Source organism: Sitodiplosis mosellana, unplaced genomic scaffold, assembly GCF_009176505.1.
Source record: "Sitodiplosis mosellana isolate CC-2019 unplaced genomic scaffold, AAFC_SMos_1.0 Smas_scaffold_6166, whole genome shotgun sequence".
Classification (NCBI taxonomy): Eukaryota; Metazoa; Arthropoda; class Insecta; order Diptera; family Cecidomyiidae; genus Sitodiplosis; species Sitodiplosis mosellana.
Genome location: NW_022601407.1, coordinates 6,482,377 through 6,505,414, shown reverse-complemented (window position 1 = coordinate 6,505,414; position 23,038 = coordinate 6,482,377). Strand labels below are relative to the sequence as shown.

General features: G+C 37.2%; 4 protein-coding genes and 1 long non-coding RNA gene across 16 annotated transcripts in view; 3 read left to right on the top strand and 2 right to left on the bottom strand.

Moving 5' to 3' along the window:
- LOC129574951 (pleckstrin homology-like domain family B member 2) overlaps positions 1-15,158 on the bottom strand; it is a 31,233-nt gene extending 16,075 nt beyond the window's left edge. For 2 of the 12 annotated variants that reach the window (XM_055457641.1, XM_055457651.1), the window contains exons 1-2: positions 13,922-15,033; positions 11,769-11,954 (exon numbers count right to left, since the gene is read on the bottom strand). The gene's annotated coding sequence lies outside the window, so the exon portion shown is untranslated. Of the gene's footprint in view, positions 1-6,975; positions 7,043-11,768; positions 11,955-12,118; positions 12,289-12,452; positions 12,631-13,921 lie in introns of those variants that run through there. The other 10 variants (XM_055457643.1, XM_055457645.1, XM_055457640.1 and 7 more) reach the window with 10 other exon arrangements.
- Positions 250-988, top strand: LOC129574959 (uncharacterized). The gene is made up of 3 exons (XR_008688745.1): positions 250-482; positions 553-702; positions 769-988. It is a non-coding gene; the product is annotated as an uncharacterized LOC129574959 (long non-coding RNA).
- LOC129575130 (uncharacterized) lies at positions 3,136-4,472 on the top strand. The gene is made up of 4 exons (XM_055458064.1): positions 3,136-3,182; positions 3,386-3,480; positions 3,548-3,727; positions 3,798-4,472. The coding sequence occupies exons 2-4, from the start codon at positions 3,463-3,465 to the stop codon at positions 4,470-4,472; spliced, it is 873 nt and encodes a 290-aa protein (XP_055314039.1). The 5' UTR covers positions 3,136-3,182; positions 3,386-3,462.
- Positions 15,159-16,999: 1,841 nt separating the features above from the next.
- LOC129574954 (transmembrane protein 68) lies at positions 17,000-21,715 on the top strand. Its single transcript, XM_055457656.1, has 4 exons — positions 17,000-17,399; positions 17,468-18,839; positions 19,253-19,391; positions 20,038-21,715. Exons 2-4 carry the CDS (start codon positions 18,776-18,778, stop codon positions 20,813-20,815), a joined length of 981 nt encoding a protein of 326 aa, XP_055313631.1. The 5' UTR covers positions 17,000-17,399; positions 17,468-18,775; the 3' UTR covers positions 20,816-21,715.
- Positions 21,707-23,038, bottom strand: part of LOC129574958 (uncharacterized) — a 3,992-nt gene continuing 2,660 nt past the window's right edge. Inside the window, exon 6 of the mRNA XM_055457667.1 lies at positions 21,707-21,913. Within this exon, the coding sequence (XP_055313642.1) occupies positions 21,845-21,913 (69 nt within the window). The 3' untranslated portion in view covers positions 21,707-21,844. The remainder of the gene's footprint in view (positions 21,914-23,038) is intronic.

Genomic DNA, 23,038 nt, shown 5'->3' with positions numbered 1-23,038 from the left:
TCGTCGAAAACAAATTTAATGTTGAAACACCACATTGAAAATCGATGGAAAAAAAGTAGAATTCTAATCAGAAAGAGGTGTGAGTGTCTCTGACTAACGTAGTGGTACGCACTAATTTAGTGGGCGAGAAAGGAGATTTGTCATTGACAAATTTAAGTCAAAATCCCACCCTTTTGATTAGTTCTTATGTACGTTTATCGTTGCTTGTATATCCATTTTGGCCAAACAAGAACTGCCACCGCAACAACACGATCGAAAACCCGACAGTTAAATGTGCCACATTAAGCCAAATATACACCATCGGCATCTGGAGGCATTGCAACAACAGAACTAAAATCAGCAACCCAAACAAATAGAAATCTATATGGGCATACAATGGTTGCCAACCATCAAAAATGACAATAGTGGACTTTGAATATTACTGTCAAAAGGATTGGTCCTGCGGAAATGGCGTTAAACATACCTTGTGCAAAAATGAGACGGTGAGTGGCTGACATTTAAATGTTATATTCAATTGATTTTTAGTAACATCGAACCTTTCTCTCATGACAGAAATTTGGTAAAGCATGCAGAGAGAAGCCTGAATGTATGATATTGAGTGATGATTATCGAGAATTTATTCTTAAATTCGTCAATAACGCACGCAGTGGTGAAGAAATTGGACCATTCAAAGGTGTGAAGGCTGCTAAAATGATAGAAACTGTAAGTAAAGCAAAATATTCTTGGGAATTTTCTTAAATCATAAATCTTATTGTCATCGTCTCGCAGACATGGAGTGACGAAGATGAAATGATTGCAATGAATCATGCGGTTGGATGTCTACTGAAACATGATGTATGCCGTCGAACGGCATTTAAAAAATTTGCTGGCCAAAATCTTGGTTTAGTATGCCAAAGTGGCGCTCATTATACAGTCGGAGAAGTGATTAATAAAGTTGTCGAAAATGGTTGGCGTGTGCTGAACGCAACAAATATCCTCCAAACACAGCTCACTGGATGCAGAATTATCCGACAACTCACGATCTGAATAAGAGCGGAATCAATCCAAATGATGTAGGACATTATGCTACATTGATGATAGAAGATAATTTTTCCACGGGCTGTGCCATTGTTAGATATGAGTATATGGCTGACGCCAAAACAAGTAATGGCAAAAAAATAAAGATAAGAATGTTCTGCAGTTTAATGACATGCAATTATGCTCGTTCAATAGTGGAACGTCCATGGTTTTTGAGAAGGGTAAACCACAAAGCAAATGTGGCATACTCAGCCGTCACAGTAGCAAATATAAGGGTCTTTGTGGACCAATTGATCCTCAAAAACATTCATTTGAACAATTGCCAATTGAAAAAAAAATTCTTTGTTAAGGAGGCTTGGCCCAAAAAGGAAGTACCACCAGTCAAAAAATGGAAGAACCTCAACAAAGCTGGACCAAATTAACAAACAAATTGAAATACACTTTCCATGGTTTATTTATAGAAATTATGAATCTATGCATTCCAAATGAAAGTTGTCCATTTGTTGACGCTCTATGTGAATTCGTCTATAATAACTGAATAAATGCAATCACAGAAAATGGTGCTGAAGCTGAAGCTAAAACTTCACATTCAGTACTAATTTACGTTGAATGTTGTTTTCTTTTTTCTTTTTAAATTAATAATAGAGAAGGCAGATCTCGCATAAGGGATCAAAATAAAATTAACATCCATAAAATTCAAAAAAAATCGTCACAACTTGTTGTATCTTTAAAAAAAAAACGAACAAATTGACTTGGCAGCATATTAATGTTCATAATTTTGCACCGTCCTCCTTTTGTTCTTACCAAAAAATTGATAGTTGATATCAATGTGAAAGTACGTAAAATCCAAGAAAAAAAAATCCATGCAGATCTCCGTGACTCCGTCACCACAAAGCAAATATATATTATTTGCATTTCGTCTCCGCATACTGTTAATCCGTGTACGAAGGAATTCTCATTGATATTCATCGATCGCAATTTTCGAGACCAGAAACAAAATGTCAGCGAAAATTGTTTGGTTTTGTGATCTTGATGTGGCGAATTCCGAGCGAAAAATGTTAGATTTGAATTGGTAAGTAGTTCTATGAAAATGTAAGCCAAAAAAATGGAAAGCAAAAAATGTGAGCCATGCAAAATTCAGAGCAAACCACGTGATAAATTGAATGGATAAAAAACTTGTTGGATGCTCAGAACAAGTTCATAGGGCATAGCATCAAATATATTGAATCAATGTTTCAGTACAGTTAAATCAGAACAAATAACAAATGAACGCATCCAAAAAAAACCATGAACACTACATTGAAAGAAGCAAGGAACGTAATCTTAGGGCAAAATTTCTAACAAGTTCTTTCATGTCTTAATTGAACGCATTTGTAGTATAAAATTCCAATTTTTTTAAAATATTTTCATTTTTATTAGGTCAAATAACCTCGCGCAGCTTGGCGTCATTTCCTCCACTTTCATATGTATGCATTGATGTTTGCACTTTGACAAGTAAGCTTCTATGGACGTTAAATGAGAGTGGAGACGCCACAAAAATGACTCCAATATAGTAGATTATTGATCGAACTACTTTAAGGGATTTGGTCTAAATGCCATTATTTTCATAAAATTTCATTCGGATAACCGTCGAATTTGGGTTGGCACATTTGGAAGAAAGAATATAAATGAGAGCAGCGCCGTACCGTCCATACAAGCATCTGGGGCTGAGCCCGATCTGGAATTTTCTGAATTTCACGCATTCACCATTTTTGGAAGAAATAGCCGTGACTGAGCCCCATCTGAATTTTTTTCACGGTACGGCGCTGAATGGGAGTGAAAATTCCAGTTCTGCACTAACAAATTTGAATTACAAAGTTGTTACAGTTTTGCATATTTTGGCTTATAAAAGACGTTGTAACATCTAATCTGCTTCAAAAAGTGAATCAAGTGAGTGACAACAACACGATGCTACTAAAAACGATCACGTTCTTATTCGGTAAGTTTTTGAGTGCGACTTTTCGCTTCATTTAAAAATGTTTCTCTGTATTTTTCAAGCAATTCTTTGTTCCTTTGAAATATAGAAAATATTTCTTCTTTTCCATTATTAGTTCTTGTAGCAATGGTTTCAGTTGAGGCCCGCCTAAGGGAACTAATAGCAAAATGTTTAGGCTGCACTTCAGAGAGTAAGTTTATATCTTTTAAAATATGCGTTTTGAATATAGTATCAAACAAAAATAGGAATTCAAGCCAAGTTTTAAACTCAGAGCTTCTGAAGCCGGGTGATTAAACTAAAGATATGATATTTGTGTATAACTTCAATTATTGAGTTGATCGACGATCGTATGCAAAGTTAACGTTTATCGTTCCTTTAAAAAAAACAACTTAGATGAAAAAATAACGAAAAAGGATTTAACATATTACTGTAATAAGGGATTGACTTGCGAAAACGGGATTAAACATACAATGTGTAACAATAAGACGGTAAGTGTCTGACATTTGAGTGATATTCAATTAATTTAGTAACATTTAACGTTTTCTATGATGGCAGAAATTTGGAAAAGCATGTAGACTGAATCCGAGGCATGAGCCACTGAGTGATGATGATCGCAAACTTATCCTTGAATTGGTCAATAATGCACGCAGTGATCATGCTCGCGGTAAAGTAACCTATGACAGCCAAAAAATCGGACCATTCAAAGATGTGGAGGCTGCTAAAATGATAGAAACTGTGAGTGAAACATGCAAATATCAAAATATTCTTAAGAATTATCTTAAATTTCGTTGTCATCGTCCCACAGATATGGAGTGACGAAGATGAAATGATTTCATTGAATCATGCGGTCAGATGTACAATGAAACCCGACAAATGCCATCGAACGGCATTTAAAAAATTTGCTGGCCAAAATCTTGGTGTAGTATGCCGAAGTGCTCATTATACAGTCAAAGAAGTGATTAATGAAATAGTTCACAATGGTTGGCGAGCTCAATGCAACAATTATCCCCAGAACACAGCTAGCTGGATGCAGAATTTTCCGACTAGCAGAGATTTGGCAAAGAAACAAATCTTTCCAAGTACAGTAGAAAATTATGCTACATTGATGATAGAAGATAATTTCTCTATGGGCTGTTCTATTGTTAGAGATGAGCTTATGGCTGACGATGTTAATTCGGCCGGCAAATTAATAAAGAAGAAAGTGTTCTGCAGTTATATGACATGCAATTTTGCTCGTTCAATAGTAAGAGATAATATTACGAATACGGCCCAGGTTTATGAAAAGGGTAAAGCACAAAGCAAATGTGGCGTACTTGGCCACAGTATGGAGTATAAGGGTCTTTGTGGACCAATTGATCCTCAAAAACATTCATTTGATGAATTACCAATTGACAAACGTCTCTTTGTTAAGGAGACTTGGCCCGAAAACGAAGCACCACCAGTCAAAAAGTGGAAAAAACTCAACAAAGTTGGACCATGAAATACACTTTTGACACACAGCATCGGTTTATTTATAAAAGTTATGAATCCACACATTCCAAGTGGACAGTTGAAACCAGCCAAAAAATGGTTCAATCTACATAATGTGGGACCACTTGAAACTAAAATTCCACTGAAATTGTTGTAATAGAGAAGATTGAACTCATCTAAGAGATCGACTTCAATATTCAATAAAGTAATTTTTCTCTTTATCCAAATAAATTCCTTTTCTATTTTGCACATTTCAATCTTTCATCCTGCGCATTTATTTCAATTTCTCCACTGCTCTTTCTACATAAATTAATTTCATGCCATTTTACGGCATGTATCTCTGTAGAATGTATGTGTGTATTCTAAAAAATGTGTACATTGAAGAGTTAATGGAAAAATGTGTGTGCGATCTGCGCACACGATCAATCAGTGTGCCACAGCAGCAATGCGAAGCAACAACAACACCACCACCAGCAGCAGAAGCAGCAGCAGCAGCAGCAGCAATTGAGTATGTATCCATATACGCTGATTGCGCAGCATGTATTTGCCAAATGAATGCGGAAAAAATGCCATACAATGGAAACGCACATTCTTTTTCTTTTCATGTGCAAATTCACGCATAAACTCACAAAAAACGCAGCAACAACAAAAACAATGCATTGGAGAAAAAAAAATCGCAACGAAGAAGAAGTAGAGATAATCGCGTACATCACAGTGTACGCACACGATCAGTCGCACATACACATTTCAGATGGCCTGATTGTTTAAGACCACGCAGACCTTCTCGTTAAAATGAATAATTTGTTGTTTTTTTTTCTTCTCCATTTTGAGGCGAAAATTGTTTTCTCTCTCTGGCATCGAGGCACACACACACACAGAGGAAGACAGATAATGTGTGTGTTCTCGAGTCACTTTTGCTCATGGAATGCAACGGCCATGCGAGGCAAAACAAAAAGCGAAGAAAAAAAACGGTGCACCCGCTCGTGGAACGGAATCGTGTGAAATTCCTCTTTTGTCGAATCGTCGTCGTCTGGCTCGTCTTCATCAATGTTATTTTCACTTAAATTATACTTTGCGCGCGTCCAGAAAACATTTCACTTCTTTTCGTTTGGTTGCGGCTGAAAAAAAAGGAGCGTTGATTGAATTTGTGTTTTCCTGTTTCCAATATATATACATAAATATATATATTTATTGTGCTCGTTGAGCATCGGGTTCGGGCATAATCTCCACCAGAATTGGTTACACATTTAGCTAATTGAGCAATTTATTGAAAAACATCGAGCGAGCGAGCGAGTGCGGCTTTCTGCTAGAAGATGCAGAACGAAAGAGTGCCGAAGGCATTTTTTAATAGGCACAACAGCAACGGTGAATTCGAACAAATTCTCTTTTTACAAGCGAAACATGAAAAAAAACACGAATGAAATTTAAAGAAAAAACCACACACACACACATTATTGATATCAAAAGATATTTCCTGTCGTTAGTTTATTTCCTACGGAGGAAAATGCGCTCATCTGAGATATCTCGGATCGTTTGTGCGTTCATTTACCTATGCGAAGTGAATGAGAGAGAAAAAGAGATTGCTATCGCATTTCGATGTGTCTATTAATAAAATGTGTCGACACTGCTATTGCTATTGCTGCTGCTGTTGATGCTGATGCTGCTGATGCTGATGCTGCTGATGCAGATAAATATGTAGTGCACAATGAGAGCGAGCGCGCGCATACTCTTTGCTTTTTTGTGTTTGCTCGATGCTGTTTTTTTTCGGTTTTTCATTTACGCGTTTCGATACATTCCTCTGATGCGCTTCCGTTGACTCACTTTGAAAAACGTAACACGTTCCGACCACACCAGGAAAATCCACCCGAACCAATATGAATAAAAGTGCACGTAAAGAGTTGCATTCATCGGCAAATGAGACCAAAACAACAACGGCAACGAGCAACAACAACACAAATCGATTCACTATTTGCAGTCAATGATTTCAGTCGGAATAACAATAGCACGACACACAAAGAATTCTTCGGTTGGAAATGCTCATTTCAAAATCGTTGCACGTCGTCACCATTTTACAAACAATGCCGCTCCAAAAACTGTACTTCAACTTTCGACTTGACGCTGATGGTTTTTTCTCTCTATTGACTTGAGCGATTGTACGTATAATTGAATGTCCGAGAATGAAAACGCAACTTCTATTCACAACACATATAAGTGAAACAAAGATAAAAAATTTATTGAAATGAAACAACACAATCGAATTTTTTCAAAGTGTAACAACAAAAAAGATTTTTTTAAAGTGTAACATCGGTATGTAGTAAGTGTAACAACATACCGATGTTACAGTTTAAAAAAATCTTTTTTGTTGTTACACTTTGAAAAAATTCGATTGTGTTGTTTCATTTCAATAAATTTTTTATTTTTGTTTCACTTATATGTGTTGTGAATAGAAGTTGCGTTTTCATTCTCGGACATTCAATTGTAAATTGAAATGAATATAAAAAATCATTAAAAACCTATTGAATTGTGTATGTAATGTGCATGGGTGTACGGGTTTGGTCAGAAACGGAATTAAAAGAAGAACTAAAAGCAAAAAAATAAAATAAATTAAAACCATTTAAAACCATCGAAACATGGACGATTGATGTTAAGAGTCATATATTTAAATGATAATCAATTGCTTTGGCGATGGATAAACATAAAAAATGACGTTGCCGCATCGAGCCCAGATATATCGACGGCTGTGTCCCCATATTAAGCATCAATTAAAAAGCAATTGATTGAATTGGAACAGAAATCAATTTTGATTTTTGTTTCAATCCCATTCAATTGAACATTCGTCGTTAACAAGGCCGTTCTGATTACGTGCGTGCAACTGTGCGCGCAAGTGCAAACCACTCGAAGAAATTGAGATCTTTGATAGGCCCGCGCACGCGCCATGCATTCGAATGCAACTGAGAAATGTGTGCGTCATCAAAATCCATGCACTTAAAAACAATTAGAAAACAAGCCAGAGATTTATTAATAGGAGTTAGGAAAATAATAAAAACGACAAGATTAGAAATGTCATCCGGCTTAAAATAAAATCCCATGTTTTCTTGGCCATTTTGTAGGTAACACTGATCAAAGGTATCTCATGACTCTCATGGCTCTCTCTCTCTCTCTCTCTCTCTTCCTCTCTCTCTGTGCTTTTTTTCTCTCCTCAACTCACTTGAGCTTGACGCGATTTATTTTCATGTGCCTTTTGCATGCGAGATTACTGTTTTTAAACCAATTAGTATTATAAATACTGTTGTTTTTTCGTGATGGTGCATTTTTTCTCCGTTGGCTTTGTTTTGGGATCGTGGCATCAAGTGCCGAATTCGATAGGAATTCCCTGTTTGATGAGTGTAGTGTGTGTGTGTGTGCCAAGCGCGAGTGTTTGCTTATTAGTTAAGTCATCAATACCACTTGATTTTTCGTCGGAAAAACCATGCGATAAATCACACGACCGCGTACCCTGCCGAGAATAAGAAATGAAAAGCAATTTTTCTGTCTTTCTTGTTTGAACATCATCATCTCAAGTGGAATCTAGTGCTTAAGCTAGGCGATTCATTTCTCAACACAATATTTGAAGAAGTGCAAACGTAGCAGCAGCAGCGGCGGCGGCGGCGGCGGCAGTGTTGATTTGTTTATATACCGCTTCGGTTTTTCTACTTTCGGCTAAAGTGGTTTTTGTTCTGTTTCGTCGATAAATCGATAATTGGAATTTCAACGGCGTCTGACGTTTCGAAGATGCTCAATTGTTCTTGCCGTCGTGATTTTATCGAGTCGATAAATTTTCAACGAATTTCGACACACAATCCATACCACAACAAATCAGCGCAGCAATATTATATTTTGAAGCAAATATTGTGAAAAGAATGAACAGAAGAACATGAAAAATATCTTTTAAACGGAAAAAAAAATGTTTGAATGATTGAAAAAAAACCGTAAAAAAATCGAAGAATTCTTCGAATATGAAATAAAAAAAAAAGAAAAAGTAAAATGTATGTACTTAACATTTCCACGAAGTAAAATGTAGGCTTACATTGGAAATGCAAACAAATGAAGAGAGAAAAAAACCAAACCGACCGATGCAATGGGGGAAATGCGAATCGTCCAGATCAAATGATGCACACAATACTCGGCTCGAAAAAAAACCAACGGCAAACAAATCATATTTCATAGCATACAACAATTCTAAGAATAGTAAAATGCAATCAAAAATAAATCAACAATGTATTGTACGCTCGCGCACACGGTGCGAAAGCGAAACAATTATTTATGCTCTCGTCATCGTCGTCGGTCCACTGCAGTGCAGTTGGTCGGTTGGTTGATTGAGCTGATAATGCAAAAATAAAAGAAAACAACAGCAAACATTCATTTACCCACTTTAGCGATATTACCCAGTATGTGTACACAAATTATTGAAATTGCACAATTCGATATCGCATTTTTGTGGCACATAAACCCAGTCAATGACAGATAGCTGAGGATATATGCTGAGCATAGAAACTCAGCAAGCTGAGATTGGGATATTTTGACTTTGTGACGTGCTATTCAAACAAATTTATGATGGAGGGGAGTTTGGAACACATTTTCCATTACACTCCATGACTCCATCAACACTCCACCAAAATTCCATATAAATTTGCACGAATAGCAAGTCACAAAATCCAAACGTCCCAATCTCAGCTTGCTGAGTTCCTATGCCCAGCATATATCCTCAGCTATCTGTCATTGACTGCATACACCAGACGCGGTCCGCGCGCTTACGTGCAAAAAACACTCTCTTCATATTTTTGAATACAAATATAGAGAGAGAGATAGAGAGAGAGAGAGAGAAAATTGAATTTTCTTTCTCATTTCATCGAGCTAGAAAAATGATGATAAAGCTTAACTCCCACATTTGAATTTGTTATCGCTTCGCGCGTCTATTTGCCTTCGATATATTATTAATGTTTGCGATGGCAAATGGAAATGAGGTGAATCGCCTGGAAATATGTAGATGGATTTTTAACTGTTGATCTTTTGTTGAACTTCTGGAGCTAAGCGCGTAGAATTTGTGTGTGAGGCGGCGGTGGCAAAGCATTATTCGAATGCAAACAAAAGCGTGCGGTTAGATAATCATGTTGGAAATTCCTTCAGTTGTGGATTATGCTCGTGTTTTTTCTGCTTCTTCTTCTTCTTCTTTCTTCTGTGACGTTCTCGTTGTCTATGCAAAAGCGGTAACTTGAGCTCGATTTTCAAGCTTCATTCTTTGAATCTGTTGCGTTATTTCATCATCAAAAAATGTTGAAGCAATTAAAATGGAATTTACCAGAGAGAGGGAGAGAGAGAGAAGGAAGGAGAGCGATAGAGAGGGAAAGAGACGGCATAGAGAATTCCGCGCCCGCCTAACGGTTACTTGGTACCGTGTGTTCAATTGAATATGATTTATCCCCGGTCTCTAATTATCATACGGTGGAATGTAAGTGTGTGCTTGTTGGCGAAAATTGTTGGAATCGTGCAAATTGTGTGGCCGTTTGTTTGGGATCGCGCGATCTTGTGAATTTGCTAGCACCTATTGTGTTCCATCAACGGAACGTTTAGCGGACGAACGAGCAAACAAACGGCCAAACGAATGACAGCGGAGTCGCAACAACGGAGAGAGAGAGAGAGAGATCTTACATCAGCGATCGCTAAGATATGACGGCATTTCTTCGGTTTGACATGTGAAACACACAGAACTGCGCGATACCAAAAGACCTTGACATTTCCTCAATGCTAACGAAACACAATCGGTTTCGTTTGTTGGCCACCGCACTCTCGCATTCGCACACGTTTGTTCTCTCAACCGACACACGCACATCTCGGAACGAAGAAAGAAAGGCGAAGACAAGTGAACGAAGTAAAAACACGCATGTAACAGTGATGAAATGCTGCGAATTGCACACAAACTCGATTTGATTCGCTTGTTGTTGGTGTTTATTTTCGGTTGCATGAGTTGCCAATTCTAATCTAGCTACACCCACAAACGATGCATTCTAATGCATTTTTTAGCGGAAGCAATCACAATCAATTGGACAAAAGTCTATATTTTAGTCGAACCGGCGACAACTGTTCGTTTGCCACATTCATTCAACCGGTGCAAAAATGCTAATCAGACACACACACACAATTTCCACTGTGAATGGCATGTCATGCAGGCAGCCGTTGAACCAGTTTGTTTATTGATAATCTCGTCGTATGTTTCTCGATGGATTTGGTTGGAACGTGTTGTGTGGGCGTGCGCACACAATAAAATAAAATCACATGAGCAATTGACAAACTGTTTGTGTTCATTTCAAAACACAACAAATGGGCTATTTATTGGCTTCGATGGATTTTGTGAAATCATCATCTAATGATTTGTGTAGTTTTCAATTCACCATTCACCCGGGCAAATTCCAAAATAAAGTGAATGCCGCCCACAAACACCGCCAGCCAGCAAGACAGATAGACATCGCTCGAAACATTCAACGAAATGAATGATTTGTTTCAGCTTTTGTAACCAAAACAAAGAAGAGAGTGTAGTGAAATTCAAATTCATAATCTTGATGAATACGATTCGCGACAATGACATTTACTGATGACATTTTTTGTTTTTGTTTTTGTTTTTGTTTCGAGTAGCAGAAGCAAGTTGCTTGAAGCAACAAAGACAACGCTTCAACTTTAAATTACTTTCGAATTGCGCACTTTCAAAACACACTGTCTGCCACAAGCAATTTATCCTGAAACTGAAACGTTTGCGCATGGTTTTACTGCGATTGTCACGAAAATAATACGCGACGTCGGCGGTGGTGACGGTGGCAGCGGCCGACGGCGTTGGCAGTTTGGCTTTTGTTTGTATAAATTGCACCGGGATTTGTGCTGTCATGACGAGTAAACGAAAGACTTGATGGCTTTGAAAAACAATTGCATTATTATTCGTTTTTTTGGGGCTGAGCCTAGATCAAAGAGCAGCAGCAGCCAGAGCACACTCTTTGTAAAAAAATATTGTAAATTAAAAGGAACACGTCGTCGAAACACCAAAAAGCAACATGAGCATATTTTTGTGTCGAAAAATAAAAGCACAAAATTGGTTGTCGTGTTGTGTGCGTCTTTGTGTTGCTGTTGAATGAGATTGAAAATAATTGGATGCAATGTGGATGCGCACGAGATAGAGCAATACAGCAAACGAGCGACGGAGAAGGAGAGAGAATTGCTCTTGTTTTTTGTGTGTGCATCGGTGAAATAAATTCGGATTTGAACTAAATTTTATATTGACCGCATTTTTCCCACTTTCGTTGCATACATCTTGTTCGCTGTCACAATGTTGGTGCTGCTGTCGCCGCCGCCGCCGCTGTTGTTGTTGTTGTTGCTTCTGCTGCTGGTGTTGTCGTTAATGGTTTATTTACCACGCGTATGAAATTCATTTTAAATTTATTGTATTTCTCTCTCTCTCTCTCTCGTGCTGTGAATCAAAGAGAGAAAGAGAAAGAAGTTGAATAAAAATGCGATCAATGTTTCACATTTGGTTGACAGAAATTGTGTTTGAATTGCATGGCATCGGCGATGTCGAGGCCCTGTCAAAATTCAATTGCACGAAGGAAGTATATTTGTTCGTTGTTTCACTACTTTTCACATAAAATTAGGCCTGCACATTTTTACTTAAACATCGAAAAAATGAAAAAAACGACTCCGATTAACAATAATCTAACAACCACCAACAGAAATACACAAAAAACGAAGCGGCACCAGCATTAGCGCACACGCACAATCGGATAAACTGAACAGCAAACAACAACAACCAAACTTTTGTATGAACAATTGGCGAGAACAAGAGAAACAGCGAATCGAGAGCGATTGAGAATGTTGAGAGATATACACACGGAGAGAGATAGAGAGAGAGAGCAGAACAAAAAGAGCATGGCCAAAAAGAAAACTAGTAAACGCAAAATGTAACACGTACCAATTGTAACTAAAGCTAATGGACACATCTGCTCACAAAATATATAATTGCCAATTTTCAAAGCCAACCAGCCAGCAGCAGCAGCAACAAAAACCATACACTTTTTCGCTCATACAATGTGTATGTGAATACAGCACAGCAGACATGGGTGAGGTGCTGAACGGTTTGAAACAAACTGTAACTATTGAAAATGGGCTTTCTTTTGGATATAATTACTGTGAAACTGCACACAGATTTACACACACACACACATATATACCGCAGTACAGAGACAGACAGACAAACAGACGGACTGAATCGATGTTCTTTGTTGGCTAAAATCGAAATTGGTTGTTCTTTTTGTGAATAGCAGTCCATGAACAGAAACAGCGGAGGATTGTGGATATTCTGCGCTACAGTGCCGCATTCAATTTTTGACAATTTACGATGTCGACGAGCATATTGTGTTTGGAATTGGTCTGCACGAATGATGCTGTATTTTATTTAAGATTTTATCTCCTCGATGTCGCGTCATAAATGCCAAAATTGGCAGAGAAATCGCAATCTACATAGAATTTCGCGAGAAAAGAATGAGCAAAATAAAATAAGTCGCAACGAAGAAAATAAATTTCAATTTGTTTGCTGATATCATTTCGACTGACTTTATCTACTGGTTAACGCCTTGTACGATGTCGAAAAAACATCGCGATTTTGTCACTGGCTCAGAAATGCAGGGGAAAAAAATCGCTCGCAAATATTCGATTTCACTCGCCAAAAGTAATTGGTTGACTTGCCAATTTCGGTGCGCTTAATTCAGAACCAGTCAAATGACACACGCACACACACACAGAGGAAGAGAAAGAGAAGGAGCATTTTTTTCTTGTTGTTGTGGCACACGCACGCGTTACCAGATGCGAATAAGTCAAACACATGTTTCTGGAACACAGTTGTCTATTGATCATTTGGTGTGTGCACCTTTTTTATTATAGATTTCACATTCAATAAATTCGAACACCTTTTATTCTCTCGCTCTCGTTCCTCATTTCAAAACACATTTTTTCTCTAATTTTTCTGGTATTCAACGGCCGAGCGAGAGAGAGAGAGAGAGCGAATCTTTTGTGAAGCACGTCCATTTAGTCTTTGTCATACAATTGGAAATTAGTGACACACATTCATACGGTGATTCTCGTGTTTAGGGTTGCAATCTCTAATTTCTTGCTATTCGTTGTCGCAGACATTCGTCGTTGAACATTTTTTGTTTGCAGCTTTCTCGCTACGGATATCCGATGATTTTTGTATGTATGTTACAAAGCCCAACCAAATTGCGATTCAAACAGTAAACAATTCGTCAATTTTGGCACGGTCATTTTTATGCGATGAGGCCTAATTTCTCAATAGTGTGACGAAGAGCATTAAAACTCAATTTACTGTGTTTGCTTTTAGTTTGGTCGTGGCAAGAAAGAAAAAAACTACTCAAAAATTACACTTACATTCAAGATAGCGTGATGCGCGCACGTCGTGAAGGCAGCAACAATTATCCATAAACAGTACACAAATATTTCTCACCGTTCGCTGTTGCTGCTAAAAAAAAAATTTGCCACTTTATTTGTTCAGTTGCAAAATCCACAACTTTTTTTTTTCGCTTAGTCCTTCGGTTATCACAAACACTGCATATACACACACACATACGAATTCACTAGCGACGAGTCGGTTTTTTGTTTGTTTGTTATCGTTTGTCAATGAATCGATACGTGCTTCAATCTAAAGTTGCTGCTGTTGCTTTTTTTCATCTTCTTAATGTCGCATGCTTGCATTGTTATTGTTTACAATGAGTTTAACATTTTATTGCTTTTGTTTACGGCGAATCGATCCATTCACGTGCAATCACATTGCCCCAATGACGAACATGTCACTTGGACGAAAATTGAAATTTACTTAATAATTATTGTTGTTGTTGTTGTTACGACGTTCATGTGATTTTATTTTAATCGCGACCGCGCGCGTCTATTTCTTTTTGAAATTCCGCGAAATGTGTGTTATTCGCCAATTTTTTTGTTTTGTTACATATGTCGGTTTCACAATTGGGTAAATGGTTGTTTAAAGTGGCGTATACAATTGGACACAAAGCACGGTACACACCAAATGGATTGTCGTCGATGTCCGAATGAGATTTGAATTTGAGCAACAGTTTTGTTTTTCGTGCGTAAGATTCCAAACGAAAACGAACTAGTCAAACCGATGACGATGACGACAACAAAATATCCGAAATAAAAAGAAACACACAAGGCACACGATTTTACAACACAGAGAAAGACACAAACAGAAATATATATGATGTAAAAACCGTCGAAAAATTTATTTGTCGGACACCGATCGAACGATAGCCAGTTTTATCCGAATTTAAGTGCAACGAAACAAAAGAGAAGAAAAAAAAAGCGAAAAAAATGTGGCCTATTCTCGTTCGTACACGGACATAAGATTTGTAAACGAAAGAAAATGTTAGTTTTGTTTTTTCTCAACAGTAAAAAAAATGGTCTTCTTTTCTGAAACCAAGCACTAAACACAACCGAATGTGTTGTTCATTGCGCTAGCACTCACCTCAAACTCAAAAACATGAAACGATATTTTTTTTGTTCGAGTCTCTTGTGTGAGTTGTGTGTGCGCCTCTTTTTCACATTTTTATTTTATTGCTGTTGCTGTTGCTGCTGCGGGGCTGTTGTTGTTGTCGCTGTCGCGCTGTTGTGAAGAGGACGAAGCGCGCGGATACAGAGATAAAAATCACAAATACCCACATACAAACGAGGCATTTTGTTCGTTAGGTACCATTACATGACATTACGATGCCAATGTGTTTCATTCTCTCTCTCTCTCTCTCTCTCTCTCTCTCACTCTCTCTCGCCCCATCGATGTATTTGTGCTGAAATGGTTGACAGCTGCCTTGCGTGTCCATGTATTGTAATGTCGTGCCTCGCACATAATAAACCGGAATAATCGTATAGCGCCTTGTTGAATGCAACACAAACACTCGACACATACGCACACAGAGAGCGATAGACACACACACACACACACCGACACACACACGATGGTCTCGTGTATATACGAGAGAAGCAACAGCTCGCCAGCACCGATGAAGGGCAATCCATTTGTTTTGTCATTCGTTTTTGCTCAAATACACATGTACGACCGATTTACATACACCGATCTTCTCTCACTTCGATTCCGCTCTTTGCTTGATTACGACGAAACGTGATCGCACCACATCGACATCTCACATTCAATGCGTTATTCGCTTTTTCTTTCTCTCTCTCTCTCTCTCTCTCTCTTTTGCTCGTTGTGTGAACGCAGCTCTCGGTATTGATACTACTTCAATTTATACATATCCACATTTTATTCTTGAGTTTTTTTCTGTTCAGTTCGTCTCCATCATCGTTGTTTACACTAGATCTCATGATATTGATCTCGCATGGAGATTCAAGCCAAACAAAATTTTATTGGAAATTTGAACCTGAACAACGTATGTACCGAATACTCTGCTTTTTTTTGGCTGAATTGACCTAGCTCTCAGGTGCAATCAGATCGGTTTTTCCGTCGACCGAAATCAACTTTAAATTCTCAGCACACAGCAAATGTACGAATCATTTCAACAGCAAGACATATTTCATCGAAATAATTTTTTTTTATGGCTTCTGTCTCATTGTCTGTCGTTCTTAATTTAAACCAATGCTCATTCTATTTGATTAACCATCCACGCATCAGCATAATTGCATTCAATTTGATAAATTCAATCATCCGACGTCTGTTTTCAACCGTCTTCAAGAAAGAAACGCCTTTGTCAACGATAAAATATCTTTTTTATGTCATTTGACTGCCATAAATCGCATCATTTTTATCTAGTTAGCGAATCGTAACAGTTCTGAATTTACCAAAATAATTCTACTTTTGAACAAATTCATCTTTTGAACGACTCTGAATCTTGGAATGAATTTAGAACAATGAAGGCAACGTATTTGATGAGTACGTTTAATACTTCGTGTTTGAAAAGAAAAGAAAAAATGCCGTTTGACTTGACAACAATTTGTTGTTTAAGGTCAAATTAACCCGAAAATATGACGAAAAATCAAGAAACATCAAAAATCGCGTTCGGCTGAGCGTATGTTCAATTTTTAATTGAATTTGAATTCGTTAGCATGAATGTAAGACATTTGAATAGAATAATTGTAATTCAAGTTTTGGGACTTTGTCTCTTGTTTTAAATAATTGCGCGTACCAGTTCGGTGTTGAAATCGAACATTGATTTTGAAGTTTAACGACAAAATTATGGGCTATTTGAAAAAAAAATGGAATGCAATTAAAAATGCTGAAATTCGAGAAAAAAAAATATAGCTAGATTCCATGCCCGGAACTATGTGTTTATCAAAAATCGTGCGATATATTCAAGTATGAACGATGATAATTGCGCCATATAAAGATAAAAAATGAGCACCAACACATGCACAATCACATTGAAGCGCAGCTGTTGTGTGCATGTGTATGTGAACAAGAGCCGTCATTGTCTGTCAAAATAGTCCAAGTCGTGTATATCCGAGAGCAAAAGACAGAGTAGTCAGGCAAACTGCTGTGCATTCCAATTGGATAAAACGAAACGAAACACAAGCACTAAAACACACAATCACATGTTTGTGAAGCATATTCGATTGTTGTGTTTGATTTTTTTTTTCATTATTGTTTGTTCAACAAAATTGCATTGTTATTAGATATTTACTTTCGCCATAGATGAAAAACAACACGATTGTCGGTGTGTTCTATTCGCAAAATCAGTGGTTTTAGTGTGAATGTTATTATTTAACATTATTATTTATGTTTTTGTTGCATACAAAACTATCGTTTGATTTTTTGACGAACGTCCAAAAAGAGACGAATGAAAACTAGAAAATAGAGACAAATACAACACAGAAGGAGTTACTAGTGTGTTAGGATTGAAGTGTTCTATTTGAATTTGCCAACACTCTCTCTCTCTCTCTCTCTCTCTCTAGGCTGTCGATATCTATTTCATTATTGTGTGTGACGAAATTTTAGTTCGTTTCTTCTTCTTCCTCTGATCAAACAGTAGACAGATTTCCGTGTGTGATTTTTTTTTTCTGTAGACGAGACAGGTGCAAAGTCATATCAAATCGGCATTTTCATTCAGTGATGCTGACAAATTAATTGTGATTTAAAGTGACAGTTGATTCTTTAAATGGAATTGGCCGAGTTCAATTGATAGTTTATTCAAAGCGCATATGTTTGAAAGCGTCGACGAGGAAAAAAAAACAAAAATACCACGTTATTTTGGTACTACTTGTTTTTTTTCGGATTGCAGTCCGATTTATAAACTTGATTGGTGGATGTGTGCGATGTGCCCATGAAGTAAGAACATTCAAAGCGCTAATAAATGAAACAAGCGAAACGACCAACGAAAAAACAAACAAACACTCACACACTAAGCATTGTGCAAAAGATAGCGAGAATATCACAATCGAGTGCGAACACAACTTAATTCTCAGTTATTGTGTATTCGCTGTTGAAAAAGCATTTTCGTTTCATGTAGAAAATCGTATGTTTGCACAAATGAAAAGCCGCGCGCTCAACGTGAAATGTGCAAATGAACAAGAGCCAAGCAGCAAGTAAAAGAAGGTGACCTCAGCAAATAGACACCATAAAATCAACATACCGATCGAAATATTTTTTTTCATATATCGACTTACACACGTAGAACGTGCGCTCACGGTGTGACGGTTGTTGTTGTTGTTGTTTTTTTTTTCTGATCGGATGGTTCAAGAAAGACATCGAAGAAATCATACAAACACCATATACCAATTCGAACGCTTACCAGCTTGAACGTTCGTTTGCTCACACGCTCGCTCGCTTGCTGACTCTCCCGCGCGCTCACGCACCGCATCGGCCACCGACAATTTCGACTAAAATCAAATAGTCATCGAACATCAAATACAACGAACGGCCCCGGACACAAGTACCCTAGGTTCAGCAACAATTGCATTATTCCCATAACCAGCAAAACTACCGAAAAATTCCCATTCATTCCATTGTGCAGATGTCAATCAAATTGAATATTTCGTGTGTTGTTTGAGAAATTGCTGGGTTGTGTTTTTTTCTCTGTGTTTTTTTTCTTCTTTCTTTCGTTTGAAGTAAACGCTGAAGACATTTCGAAGCCGGTTTGATTTCGGTTGCTGTTTTTTTTTTTCATTTCGTTTCGAGAGAAGTGGCCGTCATCGATACGAACGAGTTGTGTGTGTGTGATTTATGCATTCATCGGCAACAAATTGTAAACAATTCCATTCAACATGTACACCAATTACAATGAATCGGGATATCATTATTTCAACAATTCCTTCATTAGTTATATCGGTGAGTAGAATTTTTTCGTTTTTATTTACAATCGATTGCTGAAATCGAAGCAAAAAAAAAAAAAAAAAACAGAGGTGCAATTGATGAAGAATGAGAAGATATATCTGAATTTTTGCTATTTTTCTGTTCGCTCCCACTAAGATACGGTCGGTTTGAGTACCGCTTACATATGTTATCGCTCGTAAATACTTTACTGATTGCGCAAACATTATTTGAAATCATGTTTGGTGTTCATTTTTTTTTCTACGAACGATGTGAAAGGGCATGATACATTTATTATTCATAAATCATTCGTTTTTTCCTTCTTCATTGCATTCACACGAAAAACAAAAGTAATCAAATCGACTAATAATAGCCGCTGATTATTTATTGATTAATTTTTGTCTAAATACTTTGCTTGTTTCTATTTACAGGACAGTACATTGATTTGGATTACTCGATATGGCTTTGGCGAGCGCTAACACCACTTATCATAACATTCATGCTACCGATGGTATTCGTTTTACTCATTTATCTGTCATCATGCTTCCTGTATATTTATAAACTCCATAGGTAATTGAATGAAACGAGAAAGAAAAAAAAAATCCGAGTACAAATTGAACGGAATTATGTTGCATGGCTCTTTGGTCTTTGGCTCGACATTTCGGGTACATGACTTTGTACTCCAACATTCTTTCAACGATAATGTTGTTTTGAAGTGTTTTTTTTTCATCTTGAATATTTTTTCCCAGTTTCGATCCCGATTTTTTGTTTTCGACGGATTCAATCCATCTGCTTGAGTTTTTGAGTTTCTGAACGTTTTTTGCGTCTAAATTTAATTCGAAGTCGCTTTTTCGGCCGACTTGAAACCTTTTTTCGATCAGTCGATGGATTGAATTAAAAAAATTAAAAACTTCCATTGCGAATAAAAAAAAAACAAATGACAATATCAACTTCAACAAGTGCACAACAACATTGTCGACGAAGGAAGAGAGAGAGAGAGAGTGATACAGAGCGCACGAAAAAAAGTGTCGTGCAACATTCCGCCGATTTTTACTGCACACTTAAAACAAAAATGTCCGTTATTGCTTTGTCATGAAAACTAAACTGTGTGTTTCTTTCTTCCGTTTTTTTGAACATGAAATGCGTGCTAAATTTGATGTGGGAATTCAACAACCGATTTTCGTTCCTCCTTATTGCCGTGTCATGATTAATCAAGACGTGTCATATATCAAGCGGTAAGCAGCGATGATATCAACTATTGGAATGTGGCACGAAAGTGTGTGGCAGCAGTTTGGGATGCACATGCCTGGATCTATCACGGTTACGAAGTGACTGGAATGGAATATTTGCCAAAAGAAGGACCAGCGTTGATCGTTTACTACCATGGCGCCATTCCAATCGATATGTACTACTTTGTGGCACGTGTATGCATGGAGCGTGATCGTTTGATACACACAGTGGCCGATCGATTTCTATTCAAATTACCGGGATGGGGTATCATTTCCGAAGCGATGAAAGTGTGCGCGGGCACGGTGCAAACGTGTTCAAATACACTGAGAGAAGGTAATCTGTTGGCCATCTCACCGGGTGGTGTATATGAAGCACAATTTGGCAACAATAATTACGAATTACTGTGGAAGAATCGTGTTGGTTTTGCCAAAGTGGCCATCGATGCAAAGGCACCAATCATTCCAATGTTTACGGAAAATTTGCGCGAAGGTTTTCGATCGGTGAATTTTATGCAACGTTGGTTCATTAAATTGTATAACAAAACCAAGTTTCCCATGCGACCCATTTACGGTGGATTCCCAGTAAAATTCCGAACGCATTTGGGCCCACCCATCGAATACGATCCAAAGCTAACACCCGAACAACTCCAAGAGAAGGTTGCACTCGCCATCGAAGATTTAATTAGCAAACATCAACGAATACCTGGCAGCATTTTACATGCACTCGCCGATCGGTTCTACAACCGGAAGAAAAAGACGAAATGATGAACGTGGCGACACGATCGCCACATATTTATTTAGACACTAAGAGAATGCTAATCTCTTTCTTTTGCTCAATACACACAACCCATTTCGCATATGGTGCCGCATTTCGCATATGGTGCCGACAACGACGACGACGACGAGGAAAATAAAATTGAATTATTATTAATTTTTAAATGACAAATGTGCAAAACGAAATTTCGTTTTTTTTTTGTATCTATTCCGTTATATTTGAAACAGTAGATTGAATTTTGTGTTTATTCCAGTTTGTGTATAGAAATATCTATAGGATATGAATTATATTTTTACAGCATCTTTGCAAATTTAGCGTACTTATGTGACAGAGATAAATGGGATGAAATATGTTTGCCGTTAAAAATTGTTGATTAGAATCATCAGATTTCCTACGAGAAAATTACATGTTACCAATATCCAAGATGTTTGTATTACAGTTGACACACCCACATGCCTAGATTACTTTGATATATTGTCATTTTAACATTTTTTTTTTTAAATTTGGTTTCTTCCGGTTGAATTTGGAAAAATTCCAGTTTAAATCATCCATTCTGCACGTTTCTCTTCCAAAATCTAAAGAAAAAGCATTCAAAATACTTGAAAAGCCATGAACGAAATTATTTTACAAAAATACACAAACAAATTAGGTATATTTTACTGTACACAGCAGGCTAGTTAGAATAATCAAGTGAATGTGACCATATTTAAGAAAAAAGCTTGGATTTTCTTTGTTCTACACATTTTTTCTGTGTTATTGTTGATGATGGTGCTGTTGTTGTCAGAAAACAGCTTATGCCACGTGAAAAGAAAAAAAAATGCAAGTAAAATAAAGTTTTTGTATTGAATGGAGAAAAAGGAAGAAAGAAATAAAACTGCCGGTTTTCTCAATTTTTTGTTTCTTTTTTGTTAATTATTTATTTACGCCCATTTTGCTTATAGGAATTCCTTCAGACAAATAAACGAAGAACATTCGTAAAATGCGTAAAAAAGTGTGTGGTGAAGGTTTGGTTGGTATGTTTAACGATTTGATTTTGCAACACGTTCCAATTCGTCTTTCTTTTTAATGGCGTATGAGTTGGATGAACCCTGGAAGAAAAAATAAAAAGAACCAAAATTAATATTCAGTCACACATTTCTACGGTTTCTTCATTCCAAGTCTATATTGGATGTGATTGCTGGAGGAAACACATAACACACGCAACGCATTTGTTTCAAAAGGGTGAAATTCAACAACGAGAAAGCATTTACGCTCAATCGTCTCGAGAATTCGTTCCCTTTTGAATGGATTCAATTGCAATGGCTTGCAATCGATCTCTTGCTATAGTCTTATCTTGTGATGGTATCAATTTGGACTGTATTTTCATTGTACCGTACAGCATAAGACATGAACACAAATCCTTTATTACGATTCAAAAATGAAACAAAAGTACAGAACGAACATTATACGGCTTCGGAATTAGCATTGATAGTTATTCGAGCACATACATTTTCAATGAACTGAAGAGGAAATTTGTGACAATTTTCTCACGTGAAATTCAATTCGAACCTTCTCATGGAAAAGGAGACGATTTATTGCTTTTTATCTTTGCCGACATGGAATTGAAATGCACGTGGCAAACGGAAAAAGGAAGGTCTTTGAGAAAAGGAGAAAAAGAGCACAAAAAAAAACAAACGAAAAACCGAAAAATGACAAAGGCGAAAATAAAATTATGAGAAAAAGACGGAAAGTAATCCAAAAGCACGAAAAAAACGGAATAAATTTGAATATTTGCATAAATTTGTGTCTCAGATCTCAGGCAAATATAATCACAATTCAAAATGGCAAATATTCCTGTTTTCAATGGAAATGTGTCAACGGTTTCCAAGGCTTAAACCGAGGTAAAAATCAGATTTAATCCAGGATTTTCGAAGACAACCCCGTTCCGAGGAACGAGGTGGTATTTATCTTGTCCCAAAGCGAAACTGACTTGATCAGAATTTTTTTTAAATCAATCAGCATTATGAAGGACTGTGTCAATCGTTTCAAATGTTCATCAAACATGTACGAAATCAAATGATAAAATTGGCTACGTTTGAGTAAAAAATTTAATGAATTTTTCCTTTTTTTCCTTTTTTTTATTTTTCATCCTTTTTCTTCTTCTTTTTTCCATTTCTTTCCCCTCTCTCTCTCTCTCTCTCTCTCTCTCTCTCTCTCTCTCTCTCTCTCTCTCT

Excerpts from the sequence above, each read along its gene's own strand:
- LOC129575130 (XM_055458064.1), top strand. Across the intron at positions 3,728-3,797 it reads CTGCTAAAATGATAGAAACT|ATATGGAGTGACGAAGATGA; the intron begins GTGAGTGAAACA and ends ATCGTCCCACAG.
- LOC129574954 (XM_055457656.1), top strand. The coding sequence starts at position 18,776 with ATGTACACCAATTACAATGAATCGGGATATCATTATTTCAACAATTCC. Across the intron at positions 18,840-19,252 it reads TTCCTTCATTAGTTATATCG|GACAGTACATTGATTTGGAT; the intron begins GTGAGTAGAATT and ends TTCTATTTACAG. Across the intron at positions 19,392-20,037 it reads TATATTTATAAACTCCATAG|ACGTGTCATATATCAAGCGG; the intron begins GTAATTGAATGA and ends TGATTAATCAAG.